Raw genomic sequence first — 17722 nt, forward strand, 5'->3', positions numbered from 1 at the left:
ACAGCAAACTTCTTCAATGCAAGCTTCGAGTGTTCAAGAACAATTGGTGGACAAATATAACAAAGAGAACTCAGGTTTAAGCAGACACAACTAACTTTAACTACAGTGGTTTTTAAGAAGTAAATATGGTCCTTCATACCGGATCTAATCATCTAATCTTGGTGATCAGATTACTTTTACTCTGTTATCAGTGCTAAACAGAGAAAACTCGGCAATTCCCAATATTCCACCACTGCAGTCAAACCTGAGCTGGATGAAATCTCAACTCTAGCAGAGACCTCTTTCCGAGGTTTATGGTATGGAAAACAGGTTTATGGTAAAAATTACAGAAATTAGTTTTTTGAAAAAAATGTTGCATTAAATATATGATGATATTTAAATTGTGAACACCAAAATTATAACTTAATACAAATACATAGTTTGTATTAAATAGCAGCCAGTTTGTTTTAGCTTGGTGATCCAACAGACAGCCAGTTACACAAAATTTCATTCTCATGGTCTTGACAATCAAAAATCCATAAAAAAAATAAGGTTATGCAAAATACAGGCTTTTGGCTGTCACATTTTCAACTAACATTTTGGTATTTTCCATATTTTTGTGAAACAAGTTATTTATTTGCCATTGCGTAGAGGCCATGAATGTCATATAAACAAGAAATATTTCTTACAAAAAGACGCCGCTCGACATTTTAAAATTAATCATTGTCCTTTCTTCACATATATTAAATGATTAATTATAAAAAGGTGTCCTTTAATCGCAAAATACATACAACTCGATGATAGTTCTTTAACTATGAATCATATTATGCCCATTTTTTAACTAGTTAATTGTATACTATAAATACACAATTTTTAATAATTTATGGAAAATATGTTTTTGTTACCATGGAAACGTGTAACAAAATTAAAATACGTTGGTTAATCGCAAAAATACACAAAATCTAACAGCTATTCCATTATAAATCCCATCATGCTCATTTTGGTGGGTGTTAGTAATCTGGTTGTATTTCATTGAATAATTGATATTTCTGCTAATTTTCAACAGCATTTAAAAGAAGACATGTGTACCTTTCCAACAATGTATTATTTGCCAACAAATATTAATCTACTAATTAAAAATGGCATTTAAAAATGGTCAATTTTGAACTTGTGTGTGACCTCAACCTGTAGGCATGCAACTCAATACCCTCTAGAGACGTGACTTTACGGCGGTACAAGTGAGAAATTCTTCCGCAGTCCAAAATCGTTCAACCGTGAGCCCTCATAGACTCCCAGACACTTTTTTGGGTACAGCAGCTGGGACCTATAAATTATAGTCGAGTTTACAAATTCTTAATACTGTCGGCCTTAGAACTATAGCTACTGCGATGATAAAGCTTCTTAATGAGTATGTCCTGTCGGCGCGAAAAAGTCATGGAACTAATGTGGGTAATGGTAGATGTGGTCAAGGGTCACCTATTCATATAAAAAATGTTGTTGGTATTTTTGTGTGTTATATATTTGTAAAACTATTTATTCACCGTATATGGTGTAAGGGCAAACAAGTCACAGAACTATGGTGGGAATAAATGGTATTAATCATGGATCATCCATTTATACCAAAATATTTATAATAATTAGTAATACCATAAAGTCATGTGGCTACCAAAGTGTGTAAAATGTAAATTATACAATGCAATTCAAGGCAATATAACTTTTATTTAAAAACTAATAATATACATCATAATAATTGAATGTATTGATACAGTAAAAGTAAGTACAAAACATATTTATTATTTTATTATTTATGCTCATTTTTATGAAACAGCCATGGTTTTTATTTCTTTAAATACATTTTCTTTGTAGGAAGAGGTGCTATTTGAATTTTGGCAATAGCATGTTTCATAAGACTACAGAACCACCACTACATTTAAATGATGGTGGCAACAACATTAAATTAAAGTAAAACAAATAAATTAATAGCAACATTTTCCTTTAAAAATTGGTGCTTTAACACTCATTTAAATACATACAAGTATATACTAGACAGTATGATTTGTCTTCTTATCTGATACTAACAAATGGTTCTTAGCTAGCGAATGGACTCTTCCAATATGGTGGGGCAGGGGTAATATAGCAAGACCAGCTGGACCTAACTGTTTAATACCTTCAAGTACATTTGTACCCTCAAATTTTACCCTGCACCTAAATGGTTTCTTTTGATCCATGGCCGGAGCAAAGTCTGTGCCACGAAATGTTGTTTCCAACTAAAAAGAAAAAAAAAACATAAAAGGACAACATTTAACTAGATTTGAACTCGTCACTTTGACGAGTTCGGGTTATCCGCGCAAACGCAACATGCACATACTTTAAACTATATGAACCTCGACAATTATTATGCCATCCTATGACATGAAATAAATGTGTTTACAGTGCTGAACTGTACCTATTTTGTAGCATACATCATATTACAGTATTTACAGAATACACTAGTTATATACAGTGTAGCATAGACGAAATTACGAGACCCATCTTTTAAATCCAATTATTAACACGATGACGTCATCAAATTGACATATAAAAATAACAATTTTAGAAGATAATTATCTAATTAATTACATTAATACAAATTTGAAAAATTTTGGGCACGTAAAAGTGAGATGCGCTCTCGTTTAAACGCAATGAACTTTTACGCAAGAGATGAAAATATGACTTTTTGAATTCAACTGGCCATATGATGACGTCACATCTGATTGGCAAAATAATTACATGAATTCGTATCTACAATCCAATAGCTTCCAGAAAACGTTTTAATCATGATTATCAATTTTTATTCTTACGAGCTATAACATATTGAAATTTACTGTAAAGATGAAAATAGATGACCCACGTTATTTACATTTTGAGACATTATGACATCATAAAAATTAAAATATTTTTAACTCATGAGAATGCCAATGCTCCAGATTTAGATATCTGCAGCAGCTCTATACCGACATTAATCAGATAGATTTGTCAGGATAAACATCTATGTACATGTACTACATTACTGTAATATTTTCAAAAGGTGTCACAAAACCTAAGATCATAAAGTATTTCATGATATTTATGGTATAAAAAGCATTAATAAATGTTTAAAATTGTGAATAGATGAAGAATTATGGTTTTTAACCTACTGTATGTACATCTTAAAATGTATGATATTACTGTAGGTCTTAGCTTTCGTGATTTTAGGTTTTGTGACACCTATTTTTAAAAGGCAAATACTTACATTGTATTTAACTGTTTCTAAGATGGGCTGTTTGTTTATTCCAAATGTGCTGATGTTTATTTCTTTTCTCTGTTTCTTCTCCTGAATGTCCTCGCAACATATTCTGCCATCGAAAACCTCCTCTTTTACTTCAGGACCCCCTTCAAGATAATAAAGATCGATTGGATTGATGAAGTGGACAATATGAGAATGGACATGTTCAAATGCTTTAGAAAAATATTAAAAAGAAGAATAAGTGGGGAAGTTGGACATCCGCATATGTCTATGTGGAGAAAGAATTGGGTTGGAAATCTTGGAACAAAGCCAAATGAGTTGCCAGAAACACAGGTAGCTAGATACGTATTTAACAGGTAAATTAATTTGATTACATTTCGTCTGGAAAATCGTCACGAGTGAAAGTAAACAAAGATTTCAAACCACGAGTATGCATTATGCATGATGCTAATTAGAATTGTTTACAACTCGTCACGGTTGAGAAGGTGTTTTCACACAGATCGCGAGGAAGTTTTATGATTATGTATACAGAGTAGCAAAACAAGCACGTTGCATTATGAGATAAGTTTTGATCAAAAACTTTGACTGGAAGTCAAAGTTATTTTTTGAACAAAAAAACGTCCGTATTTCGGTTAAATTATTATTTTTTTAACTAATTTTTGGTGAAAGTTAATAACTATATGATACTTAAAAGTGACCCACTTTTTTTCGGAATATTAAAAAAAAATATTTTTTAATTAGTCAAAGGGACAATACATCTTTAAGTAAAACATAATTTCTGATATTTTATATAATTTTTTAGAGTTATAATACAGTAAATCATAATGTAAATTAAAAACTCTCCTCTTGTTTCTTTAAATAAAGGTCTGATATGTATTGCAATATTTACCATGATGACATGCATTGAATGTTTACATTTCATACATTTGTGTGTTAATAGGAAATTTGCATTAGTATTTACAACTACATTAAATACAAATGAGAGCATCAATTATTAATAATCAGTGATTTGTACAGTTTAGTGATTTAGGACAATTGACACAAAATGAGGCCACCACCCAATAAATGAGTGAGAGGTAGTCCATGTTGGTGTATTCCAAAATACTTACTTGGTCTTTTCCTACTCTTCCTAGTCAGTGGGTTTTGGTCAATTTTATTGAGACGATACTGACTGAATGCACCCTGGCTATCACAATTCAGCACCATGTCTGCTAAGGAATGAAGGTTTCGACCAGTCAGCTTTAATTCCTGAATCTTTGTACATTCAAGACTGTTCATTAGAGCCTGTAAAATTGTATAAAACATGCTAATGGTTTAACTTTGTTCAAACTTGATTGGATAGAGACTTTAGTGGTACAGCGGAACAGCACTAGTCCCTCAATTGTATGCACGCGCACCAGAGATCAAATTGATACACCCTCATCTTTCAGTATTTTTATTCACGAAGCGGGATGTCTTAAGAGATACTTTTATATATAAACACATATTTATACCCAAATACTTAGCAAAAATCTTTGCAGCCTTCTCTAACAAGATATGCAAGTGTGCTGATGTAGCATTTGATAACTCATAAATCATTCAACCCCTGTGGTTAAAGGGACAAATTATGTGTTTTCGAAATAGGGGTCAAACAATAAATACAACTGTTTGAGCATAAACAAGGTTTTTAACCAAAACAACCCAAATATTAAGTGATTTGGTTGAGATTTGTGCTGTTGTTCAATAGGAGATTTTTTACTGTGAAATGTTTAATTTTCCTAAAAAAAAATATCCTTTAAAAGTCATGGATAATTGTTAATTGTTAAGTTTGTGCAGTTTAGAAATACTTGATGTACAGTATCCAGGTTACTTTACGCCTGTAATGCATCAATTAAAGATCCCCTTCCCTGACAGAGCTGTACATACCTGCATAACAATGTCTTTGTATGCAGCTTTAATGTTGGTTACCATGATGTAAGGGGAGTGTGGGTAATGTACAATCAAAAAGCTGTTGCTTGGCAGGAAACATGCTTGTGAATGTGGGCTGTCCTGAAGAATGGCAACATGAAACCATAGTGAGTCACTATGTTTCCGGAAACACAAACACTGTAAAAGTAAAGTATAAAACAAGTTACAAATGTATTGGAATTTAGGGCCTAATTTTTAATTAAAATTGAAACAGTGATCTGTTTGATACAGTAATTATACAAAGGAATCATCACATTGGAAAAATATTGAATAAAACTGAAAAAATGTTGATTTTAAATAATTTTGTTTATCTGTTCATTGTAATATTTACCTTTAAGGAGCTGGATATTTAATAAGTTTAAGAATTTGTTATTAATGTTTTGTACAGTATTCCTTCTAAATTTAAATAAGGTCAAATCTTGTAAAAGCCAAATTTGCAGCTTCAAACAAAAATAGTGAAAGTCAAGTTTGCAGTACACCATGTGATTCCAAAAGAAAATATAAAATAACATGACATTGACAACATTCTAAACCTTATTTGAACAGTGTTTATTCTTCATGCAAACCTTTAAACAATAAGGTTCTTTCAAAGATTAAGAAGAACTTGTTGTTCTCAATACAATTCAGTACAGTACACACTTGGGTATTATGAAGAGAACATATAAAAAAACTACATACATTTTGCCATTTGTACAATATTTTAAGGATGTGCAGCAGAAACAGTCTATAAATTTCAAACATAAACTTACGTAGATGACAAATTTCGTTTTTGTAAAAGCACAAGTTAACGGAGTACTTACTCGAACGTTTCGATCTCTATCAGAGATCCTTCTCAACTGACTGCGGAGTGTTAATGCAGCTTGGTCATTCTTGACGTCATCTGTTGATGACGTTGTACGCCTCCGGTTGTAGGTTGGAGGTTGTGCGGGGCTCGGCCAGGTGATGTGTCTATCAAATCATTGTACAAATGCGAGAGTTCGTGGGCTCCAGTGTCCCGGTTCATGGTCTTCTCTTTATTTCTCCTTATATGTAATGATTCTCTAATCTGTCTGTCTTTGCGTTTAGGCTCTTTGGTTAAGATGGTAGCCTCCCAGTTCGGTACATGATTGTGTTTTATGACATGTTCTGTAATGGCAGATTTGTGTATGATCGAAGATGTGGATGTTCTGGAGGCCCTAGTCATTACTCCCCCCGTGTTTGTTGTAACATCTTTTTTGTGATCATTAATTCGTGTTTGTAATGCCCTCCCTGTTTCCCCAATGTAAACTTGTGGACAGTTGCGGCAGGTGACTTCGTAGATTACTCCACATGTATCCATCTTCTCGATTTTATCTTTTGGGTGGACGAGGCTATTCTTGATTTTATTTTGGGGTAGGAAATAGGTTCCGACATTGTGATAGGAGAGAGTGCGTCGTATTCTTTCTGCCATTCCTTTTACATAGGGGATTCCTATGCTACCTCGCATCTTGATCTTTTCCTTCTGTGGTTCGTGTCCTTTGTTCTTTTTTCTTCTTCTCTGGAAGGACCACTCTGGATACTGGCAGTTGTGTAACGCTTTCTTGATGTTATCCATCTCAACTTTCCTCAAATCCATATCTCCCACTACCTTCTCAGCTCTGTCCACAAGCGTGTTTATAAGCCCCAGTTTGTGTTCGAGTGGATGATGTGAGTTGAAATGTAAATATTGGTCTGTGTGAGTGGGCTTCCGATAGACTGAGGTGGTAACTGTTCCATTGTCATTGAGTGTGATGAGCATGTCCAGGAAAGGTATTGTGTTGTTTGTCATCGATTCTGTGGTGAACTTGATATTGTCAGTTATATCGATGTTATTAAGATGTGTGTTAAATGTATGTACTGTACCTATGGGGATGATAGCTAATACATCATCAACGTATCGTTTCCAATACACAGGCTTGATGTTAGTGGGTGCCGTGTTTATGGCTTGATGTTCGAGCCACTCTAGATACAAGTTCGCCAATATAGGACTTATTGGGCTTCCCATAGCAATGCCTTGTATTTGCCTATAAATGTTACCATTGAACGAGAAATAGGTTTTGTTCACAATTAAACCGAGGAGCTCCATTATGTCTGTCACATGTAGTTTAGTTCTATCCAGAAGTGTCGGATCTGTTGTTAGGCGATTTTCGACAACTTTGAGGGCCTCTTCTACTGGTGTTTTTGTAAACAGAGATACTACGTCAAACGAGACAAATGTTTCACTTGGTTTGACTATTATTTCTTTTAGTTCACTCGCCAACTCTCCTGAGTAAGTTACATGATGTTCTGTGTTTCCGACAAGCGGACCCAGGATTTTGGTGAGGAATTGTGCAACGGTGTAAAAAACGGTGTTGATGTTATCTACTATAGGTCTTAATGGCCAATTTGGTTTATGTATCTTCGGAAGACAATACAACCTAGGTACAATTTCAGCCGTGGGAAACAGCCATTCTTTCTCTCTGTAGTTGATTTTCTTTTCTTTGAACAACCTGCCTATGATGTTGACCACTTTTCGTTTATAGTTTTGTGTTGGATTACGTTTTAGCAGTTCGTAAACATTAGTGTCGCTCACCATGGTTCCCACTTTATCTTTGTAATCATTAGTATTTAGGATGACAGTAGATCTACCTTTATCCGCTGGGAGAATAAGAATAGATTTATCTTTCTTCAAGTTGTTTATGGCCTTTCGTTCTTTGGGGGTTAAATTTGAAGGTCCAACCTACAACCGGAGGCGTACAACGTCATCAACAGATGACGTCAAGAATGACCAAGCTGCATTAACACTCCGCAGTCAGTTGAGAAGGATCTCTGATAGAGATCGAAACGTTCGAGTAAGTACTCCGTTAACTTGTGCTTTTACAAAAACGAAATTTGTCATCTATACAAAATCGAAGCTAAATGAAATTCTTTCAAGATAAACTTACGTGTTTGAAGAAACTTGAAATTTGTTTCTTGATTTTGCGTTGAATAACATATGGGTTTGTCAGATCCGCCGATCCTATAATGAAAATGTAAACACACTGTAATAAGATCAGTTGTAGTGGAGCTAGAGCTTGGTGGTTAACAGGTTTGACTTCCAATCCCAAGGTCCGGGGGTCAATCCTGAACTAGTGCCAGGGTTGTACTGTAACTCACAACTCTTTTAAATCCACTCCCTAAGCTTAAAATGAGACTTAGTTTATAAGCATGATAAACTATGAAATACTGTAGTTTATCCATCCTGTAATTGGCTGTTGAATGTGTATGAAATACTGTAGTTTATCCATCCTGTAATTGGCTGTTGAATGTGTATGAAATACTGTAGTTTATCCATCCTGTAATTGGCTGTTGAATGTCTATGAAATACTGTAGTTTATCCATCCTGTAATTGGCTGTTGAATGTGTATGAAATACTGTAGTTTATCCATCCTGTAATTGGCTGTTGAATGTCTATGAAATACAAACAAAAGTGCCATTCAGTACTCCCTGCTAAGTGCCAAGCGTTTTATATTTTTACCGCACGATTTTATGCATGCAAATAAAGATTTCATTAATAACGATCATTTAATTTTAAATGATTACCTAACTATGTACAGTATGAGTAATACCATCATAAATGGTTAAAATGATATTGATTTGAATTTATTGATTTTGAAGCAGTGTGACAAAGCTACACAAACAATTTGAAAATTAATCTATAGGGCAATCATAGACTACTGTACAATACCAATCTATTGTTACATGTATTGATTTATATTGAATTTTGGATCATTTGTCATATTTTAGATACTGTACTCATTTTGATTTACCAATTTGAATCATGAAACTGCATACTGTACTCTGAAGAACCATAGGCTAAAATAGTAAGTTGATTGAATGTTTAGTGTCAATGTACTGTAGGCTACTGTAATTGCTTTTCATGGTACAGGTTGTTTGCTTTGTACCAATAGAGTAATCAATCACGAATCAACATAAAATTCAATACATGTTTAGATTGAAATGGTGGTGACGGGTGTTGACTTGGGTATATCATGCACAAGCGTGGGATGGTAGGCCTATAGTTCAATGTACAAAAATGTGTAAAAACCATCTATAAAATACTGTAGCAGTAAAGACAATTTTGATAATTTCATAATATATTTAATACACAGTACCATCTTTATTGAGAGTGGTCTATCCAGTTTCAGTTAAAAGAAACTAATCATTAAATAGCCCCAGATAAAACATACTTAACAAGCATTGATATTCAGTACAAAGGCTTTAAAGCATACATATTTACTACTAGATGCCTGTAGAAAAAGAATTTTTGATTAGGGTTATCCTCTTGCTCACATCTTTTTGTTATTTATTTTTGTGTTCTACTGTATTAATTAAAAACAAACAGTAAGAAACATTTTTTCTTTATGACAGAAATGGCTGAAAGCTTGGCAAAGCTACTTGAATGTCCAGTATGTTTTGAAGAGTACCACTTGGTAACCAAGTTACCGAAAATGTTACCATGCCAACACACACTTTGTTTATCATGTCTCATGAGATTAAAAAAGAAAGACCATCGAATAAAATGTCCTGTGTGTCGAACCTGGCATTGCGTTCCTATTGGTGGGCTAGAAACTATTGCTAACAACATAACATTAATTGGAGTTCTAGAAAGTCAATCTGGAACTGTAAGCAGTGTTCCTCTAGACGTTCTGGAGAGAAGGACTAGCATGCTAGAGAGAATAAATAGTGTGTATGAAAAACATGCTGACGACACATTCATTTGTTCTGTAAATACAAATCCTGATAGAAATAATGTGGAGAGTCTAAAACAGTATTTAGATGGAAAACTAAAGTCTCTTAAGAAACTTGGTAAAGCAGAGATTATGGATGATGAAGTACATGAGAAGGTAAATGACAACTGCAAAACAACAAAAGAAGAGATTGATCGAATTTTCCAAGCACAGATTGAAATGATGCAAAGGCGACAAAGAAAACTACATCAGGAAGTAGACAAATACATGAAAGAAGAAAAGGAAAGAATTCAAGATACTCAGAGAGGGGTCATAGCAGAGATGAATGATATAGTAGATACCTGCAGACGCATTGAAAACAGATTATCAACAGCGAACACTCTTACAGAAAATGAACTCCTGGCATACTCACAGAAGTGCACTCGATATGAACTCAAGATCCAGAATGGAAAAGCAAAGTTAGATGTTGTGAAAAGTGTTGTTACTTTTACAGAGTTTAATGGTGAAAACTTAAGAATTTCAATAAACAAATTTGGCAAAGTGTCAGCTATAATCAAAGAGAATATGCCACGTTACATACCACTGAACTGTTGTAGAAGAGAGCCAGTAATGATTGGAAAGAATATTTTGGATGGAAATTTGTTGGAGGATGGTCCAATTGCAGTAGCAGTTTTGGCCAACAACAGTATAGCAGTTACAGATGGGGTTAACAGTTGTATAAGGGTATTTAACAAACAAGGAAAACTTGACTTATCCTTTGGGAAAGAAAATCTCCATTACCCAACAGGTCTTTGCTTAAATATGAATGAAGAGTTTGTTGTCACAGATAAAACTGGGAAGATAAGAATCTTCAGTAAGGATGGAAAATTCCTTCGCGATCTAGCTACGACTGACTCGGCTATAGTCGGTGTTCCCAGAATGATTGGAATTGCCTGCGACGAATCTTTTAAATACTATGTTGGAAATAGAAAATCACATCAAATTGATGTGTTCTATCCAAACGGAAAATATGCCAGTCGATTCAAAGCACCAAGTATGTTAATGAATCCTCAAGGATTGACGACATATAATGGGAATCTTTATGTAACAGACACTACCAATAATTGCATCCATAAATTTAGTTTGGATGGTCAGTATATAAACAATATTGGAAAAAGAGGTCAATGTAACGGTCAATTTGATTTTCCATGTGGAATTGTTTGTGATTCAAATGGAAAAATAATAGTAGCTGATAGTGGAAATTGTAGAGTGCAAGTGTTTGATCACAATGGTATATGGATGACTTCATACGGAAGCAAAGGGAAAGGGAAGCTCCAGTTTGATTCACCTTCAGGAGTTGCTTTGTCTACACATGGCAGAGTCATTGTTGCTGATCGATTTAATGGAAGAATCCAAATTTTATAAGGAAAACATACACCTCAGCTAATTTCTGTCAAACTTTTGGTTAATTATTGGATATTAATAATAGTTTACTAATAATAAGTACTACAAACAACCCTTGCATCAGGGCCATTTTTTTGAGGAGAAAAAAAAACATAGCTTGCTACTTCTAATAACTATTTTGGTGGATTTTTTTCCAATTAATTAAGACACTTTTCATTAATTTGCATCATTTGTTTTGAATCAATGTATTATAGGAAAACATTATTTATTTTATGAAAGCAAAATGTTCATTTCATATTGTTGTACATTTCAGAGAAATTTACATTTGATCTATAAAACTACAAAAACAAACTAATGTTTTCTTGTTTTTTTACTTTTAATAGTAAAATACTGCAGTGAAAACCTAAAGCAATACTATTAATTTTAATAATTAATCATCAATAATTTAAAGATGTGTTTTTAATTGTTAAATCAAGGTTTTAATAAATTAATTTATAGTTACCAGATGATCTTGTGAGTTTGTAGACAGTCCACTTTTTATTTGTTGGATGCAACACAGTAGCTGAATGATAATTAAAAACCTTTAAATTAATATACTGTAGTATTGATAAAATAATTCAAACACACCTGTGTGTATCCTTGCCAATTGCTTTATAGTATTGGTAACCAATTTGAGAATTTTGTGCCATGCAAGACTGGTGACCAATTATTAGTGTATGCGGTCTAGAAACTGTTCTACTCAATACCATGCAAGACTGGTGACCAATTATTAGTGTATGCGGTCTAGAAACTGTTCTACTCAATACCATGCAAGACTGGTGACCAATTATTAGTGTATGCGGTCTAGAAACTGTTCTACTCAATACCATGCAAGACTGGTGACCAATTATTAGTGTATGCGGTCTAGAAACTGTTCTACTCAATACCATGCAAGACTGGTGACCAATTATTAGTGTATGCGGTCTAGAAACTGTTCTACTCAATACCATGCAAGACTGGTGACCAATTATTAGTGTATGCGGTCTAGAAACTGTTCTACTCAATACCATGCAAGACTGGTGACCAATTATTAGTGTATGCGGTCTAGAAACTGTTCTACTCAATACCATGCAAGACTGGTGACCAATTATTAGTGTATGCGGTCTAGAAACTGTTCTACTCAATACCATGCAAGACTGGTGACCAATTATTAGTGTATGCGGTCTAGAAACTGTTCTACTCAATACCATGCAAGACTGGTGACCAATTATTAGTGTATGCGGTCTAGAAACTGTTCTACTCAATACCATGCAAGACTGGTGACCAATTATTAGTGTATGCGGTCTAGAAACTGTTCTACTCAATACCATGCAAGACTGGTGACCAATTATTAGTGTATGCGGTCTAGAAACTGTTCTACTCAATACCAAAAACGGCACTAATGAACGTTTTATTTAGCTTGGGGACAAAATTGTAGGCTTTCTTTTTTATTGTGAAGTTGTGATAATTTTCTCTTCTCACAAATTTGTTTGTATCGCTATTATAAGGAAGAGCAGTGAGCCTTTTACTCAAACCAATCTTGGCATAGGCTCATGTTTATCCTATTTAACTTGGCTCCACCTTCTTAAATAGAACAGTCAATCTTTAATCTTGAAATATTCAACAAACATAGAAATATAATAATGAATGTTTTGTATTCATTGAAATTCTGTTGAAATCCTGACTGTCCTACCTGTATTTAACTCTTCTCCACCTCATTCAATGAGAACAGTCTTCCAACTGATGAAATATTCTCTCTATTCAACTAATAAACATTTACTATCTTTACACTCTCTAAATTAGTATACGGTACTGTAACTTACATATTAACTGAAGTTCAAACACAGTCTTAGGCTTGATTTCCTTTTTCTGAAAAAATCAAGGAAAAATTTTCTTTTAAATTAAATTCATATAAACTGAATAAAGATATTACAGTATGGAAATAAAACAAATTTCTTGTTTCTGCCTCAAAATAAAATATTTATTGTACGAGTACTTTCGACCTTACAGGTCATACTGTAGGTCATCATCAGGTACTGATATTGGTAAATATGGTACTGGTACAGGTAGTGGAATGTTTATTTCAGTATACAAATAATAATATTTATTTGATACGCTTTGTAACAGCGGTACACAATTGATATCAAAATAGATTACCGGTACTTAAAACTGTATTTTATAAGATATATCCAATTCCTCCAGCAAAAGTTTTTTCCACAGCTACAGTATGGTGTGTCTAATGAGTCAAATATTTCCGTGTTGTTGATTGTAGTTTTAGTAGTTGACTGTTAAATGCAGAGGTAGTTACTGACTTTTAACACTTTGATAATATTTCCTCCATAAATTGGTATTTCACCTATTGTCAATGTCACGCATTCACCTATTGTCAATGTCACGCATTCACCTATTGTCAATGTCACGCATTCACCTATTGTCAATGTCCCGCATTCACCTATTGTCAATGTCACGCATTCACCTATTGTCAATGTCATGCATTCAACCCACTTTCTATCGCTCACACAAAAGTCACATTCTAAAAAAAATGTACTAAACTGTTTAATGTAGAAATTGATGCTGGCCTTTCATTTGAAATGCAACAATGAACTTAGAAAGCAAACATGCACGCACTTTGCTTGCTTGCTCTACTATACACATATAAAGAGAAAGTTATTAGGAGAAAATCATTTTTCCACTAATTATCAAAATGTACAAATGCATCGAATTTCAATGTAATACAAATCAAGAAGGTTTTTTTTGCAAGGAGTGTGAAAGATGGCAGCATCGAGCATGTAATATTAAGGAGTGACGCGTGCAGAGTACAGTATGAGTGAGAGATGGATTCATTGAATGGATGTGTAACCAATGTATGGCAGAATCAGACAATGACAAACAACTAGACTAGCTGAAAGTATACGTCAACTATACAGGCAACTTAGAAGAACCAATGGTAAAACTAGCCGCAACCAAACCCACCGATAAATGGTGATCAAGAAAGAGAGGCGGTAACATACACTGGAAGAAGGAAAGTCTGCTCGTGGGAAAATTAAGTGGATACATTAAATGTTAAAGTTAACAACATCCATGTTCATTTTTGTTTTACAGGACACATTACTAGACAGACTTAGTTTCCAGTACACCCAAAAGATTGATAATGACAAGCAAATACTACCTGGAGGTTTTTTTATAGGACGTGGAAAAGTAGCCGAAATTCGACACGACATAAAAAGGAAAGCTGGAGATTGATTTGGCAGCACATATGTATCTGATATTGGTGTTGGACTAATAGCACTGCACCCGATCTTACTATGACCTGCCCACCTTGCTCACCAAGCAAATCATAAGAGAAAGCTATCCAGACCAAGACACCCGAGGACGTTCTAAAATTATTGGTTCCCCACTTTAGTTTTAACTCGTGACTTTGTTAATTTAAGAGATGCGATGATTCAATTTTTTTTTCATTGTAACTTTTTACTATACCTACCTTGTCAAATGGCAGATGACAAGGTAGACTTTTCCATCCGGGTCAAACCTGAAATGTTCTGCCCTGAGACAATTCGGCCTTGGGACGATTCGGCACACTTATATTTATCAGCTTTGATATGCATTTTTTACAAGCATAAATAAGCTTTTTTCCTCAAATTTTATTTTTTTTAAAGACTATTGGGTAGTAGTACTACTAGTACTGGATAAAGATGCAATAAAGCAAATATTTTGAATAAATTGTCGAAAATAATAATTTTCTCGCGGCTGCTCTAGCCAGCTATGTCCCATGAGGACATATTCATTAATAAGCTGTTTCATAGCAGTAGCTTTAGTATCTAAGGCCGACAGTTTTGCGAATTTGCAACTCGCCTATAATTTATAGGTCCCAGCTGCTGGACCCAAAAAAATTTCTGGGAAAAGAGTCTATGAGGCTCACGGTTGAACAATTTTTTATTCTTGCCCTTTGATTGGTTGACACGAATCAACAGATTGTGGAAGAATTTTCACTTGTACCACCTCTAAGTCACGTCTCTAGAGGGTATTCTTGCATGCCTACAGTTCAGGTTACAGACAAACAGGCTACAACACATTAAAGTTCTAAATTGACCATTTTTAAATGCCATTTTTGAATTAGTAGAGTAATATTTGTTGGCAAATAATACATTGTTGGAAAGGTACACATGTCTTTTTTCAAATGCTGTGTACTATACAATTAACTAGTGAAAAAATAGGCATGGGATTCATAATAAAAGAACTGTCTGTGATTTGTATGTATCTGCGATTAAAGGACATCTCTTTTAATTAATCATAAATTAATCAAAAGAACAATGATTAATTTTAAAATGCCGAGCGGTGTTTTTTGTAAGAAATATTTCTTGTTTTAATCATGCAAACGATGTAGACAAGTTACGCCCTCTATTGGCCGCTTGGTGAATGCACGCAAAAAACAAAGTTTTAGAATTAATAAATTGAAAATAAAATTACGTTTTTTAGTAATTTATTTATATATTATACCTTGCTAATATCAATAAAATACGGATTATTAAACACACTTTGATAAATACAAAAAAAATGTACTGTAGGCTATATGAATTTGGGGGTGTCACGAAAGCTCAGACCCCCTAAGACCTAAGACCTAAGATCACGAAAGAAAGCTAAGACCCAACACCTAAGATTACAAATACTAAGATATACTACAGCTTAAAAACAATACTTGTTTATCCATACATAATTTTAAACACAGTAGGTTTCATTTATTACCATAAATATAATTTAATTCTACCGCAAAACATAGATAAACTCACATTATTTTCGCCCGTTGAGTAAATGTATATTTTTTCTTTACAACAAACAAACTTGACGGGTTGTTTGTTGGTATATATTTACTCCATTGTGTTGCTTCAGAGGATGTTTTTCTTACGCACCTGCCTTTCTTGTATTTTGACTCCAAATTTGTTGACTAACTTTATCCTGAACACATTTTAAAATTAGGACTTATTAGTACTTTCAGAAGGAGAAACACATAATAACAAATAAATAAATCCTTTAAATTGATGATTTTACAGATGTGTTTCTTTGTATACTGTAATGTAACTCCTCGAGCTCCCCATGCTCAATGTTTTTGTTTCTATGGAGCGCCAAAAGAGCAACAATAATAGTACAAGTATAAAAACAGAAAGAAAACGAAACAAAAAAACTTATCATGATTTTTAAATTAAAATTTATTTGCCAGTATTTATTTCTTCGTACTTGCATGATTATACTATTATCATTACAATTTTAATTTTACATTGTTCCATCCACACTGTAGATGGACTCCACAGAGTTTTCAGCCCTCTATATAATTTTTGCTCTTTTGACGTTCCATAGAAACAAAAACATTGAACATGGCCCATGGGGTAGGCCTACTGTACTGTAGGCTAGTCATTTTGTGTGCGAGAAAAACGTCTGTAAAATCATCAATTTAAAAATGTATTTGTTACTTTTTATGTGATTCTTTTTCATGAAAGTGCCAATTCTAAGGTGTGGTATTCAGAATAAATGTTGGGAGTTAAAATACAAGGCAGGTGCGAAAGATAAATATTTGTATCTTAGGTGTTGGGTCTTAGCTTTCGTGATCTTAGGTCTTACTTAGGGGGTCTGAGCTTTCGTGACACCCATGAATTTGGTCTAAAGTGGGACGTTTCGGCCCACAAAATGGGACCTTTCGTCCCGGATTCACAAGTTACGCCCTCTGTTAGGCCATGGAGGAAAAAATAAATTAATTTATATTTTTTCCTCCATGGTTAGGCCTAGCTAGCTCCTGGACCTTGCTTGGCGAATGCACGAAATAAACAAAGCTTTTGAAGTAGGCCTAGGCCTTGACTTGATAAATACCAAACAAAAATTAATATGAATTTGATATAAAGTGAGACGTTTCGGCCCACAAAGTGGGATGTTTCTACGTCCCACCAAAAGTGGGCCGAATAGTCCCAGGCCGAATCGTCTCAGGGCCGAATCGTCCTGGAACAACCTACCTGACAATCGGCCAAGATTTCATTGACAGCAGACTTCTTTGAACTACCAAAGTTATCCGTTTTAACAAACCCCCATTCTTTAACAACTTGCGGGAACTCGTCTTTTTTAAATCGATTCAATGTTTGTTTTAAAAACAATGTTACATCTTGACTATTAATCATATTAATGAATTATTGCTTGCGTAATTCTCAGCATGCCAGCAACACCACCACCAACAACAACACAAACAAGAAAAGCGCCAAAAAGTACATGTTTAAAAACTAGATAGCGCCACCGCCGCTCGATCGTCACCCCTAGGCTCTCTTTTCTCCCAAAAAAAAACATAAACATAGAAAGTATGATGGAAAGTAGCACACCCACCGTACGCCGCCACACCATGTCATGTAGCCTAGGCTAGACCTAAGCTTTAACATTTTAATTAAAT

At 34.2% G+C, this 17722-nt stretch overlaps 2 protein-coding genes across 2 annotated transcripts; one reads left to right on the forward strand and one right to left on the reverse strand.

Moving 5' to 3' along the window:
- Positions 1-1689: 1689 nt before the first annotated feature.
- On the reverse strand, positions 1690-17512 carry LOC140057053 (centromere protein N-like). Its single transcript, XM_072102598.1, has 8 exons — positions 17298-17512; positions 13122-13167; positions 11783-11842; positions 8113-8186; positions 5150-5329; positions 4354-4528; positions 3251-3390; positions 1690-2246 (listed from the first exon to the last, which is right to left on the reverse strand). The coding sequence occupies exons 1-8, from the start codon at positions 17457-17459 to the stop codon at positions 2022-2024; spliced, it is 1062 nt and encodes a 353-aa protein (XP_071958699.1). The 5' UTR covers positions 17460-17512; the 3' UTR covers positions 1690-2021.
- Positions 8965-11672, forward strand: LOC140057048 (RING finger protein nhl-1-like). Its single transcript, XM_072102593.1, has 2 exons — positions 8965-9030; positions 9578-11672. Exon 2 carries the CDS (start codon positions 9580-9582, stop codon positions 11299-11301), a length of 1722 nt encoding a protein of 573 aa, XP_071958694.1. The 5' UTR covers positions 8965-9030; positions 9578-9579; the 3' UTR covers positions 11302-11672.
- Positions 17513-17722: the final 210 nt, after the last annotated feature.

Source organism: Antedon mediterranea, chromosome 8, assembly GCF_964355755.1.
Source record: "Antedon mediterranea chromosome 8, ecAntMedi1.1, whole genome shotgun sequence".
NCBI lineage: Eukaryota > Metazoa > Echinodermata > Crinoidea > Comatulida > Antedonidae > Antedon > Antedon mediterranea.

Excerpts from the sequence above, each read along its gene's own strand:
- LOC140057053 (XM_072102598.1), bottom strand. The coding sequence starts at position 17,459 with ATGATTAATAGTCAAGATGTAACATTGTTTTTAAAACAAACATTGAAT. Across the intron at positions 13,168-17,297 it reads AAATCTTGGCCGATTGTCAG|AAAAAGGAAATCAAGCCTAA; the intron begins GTAGGTTGTTCC and ends TGATTTTTTCAG. Across the intron at positions 8,187-11,782 it reads CAAACTCACAAGATCATCTG|GATCGGCGGATCTGACAAAC; the intron begins GTAACTATAAAT and ends TTTTCATTATAG.
- LOC140057048 (XM_072102593.1), top strand. The coding sequence starts at position 9,580 with ATGGCTGAAAGCTTGGCAAAGCTACTTGAATGTCCAGTATGTTTTGAA.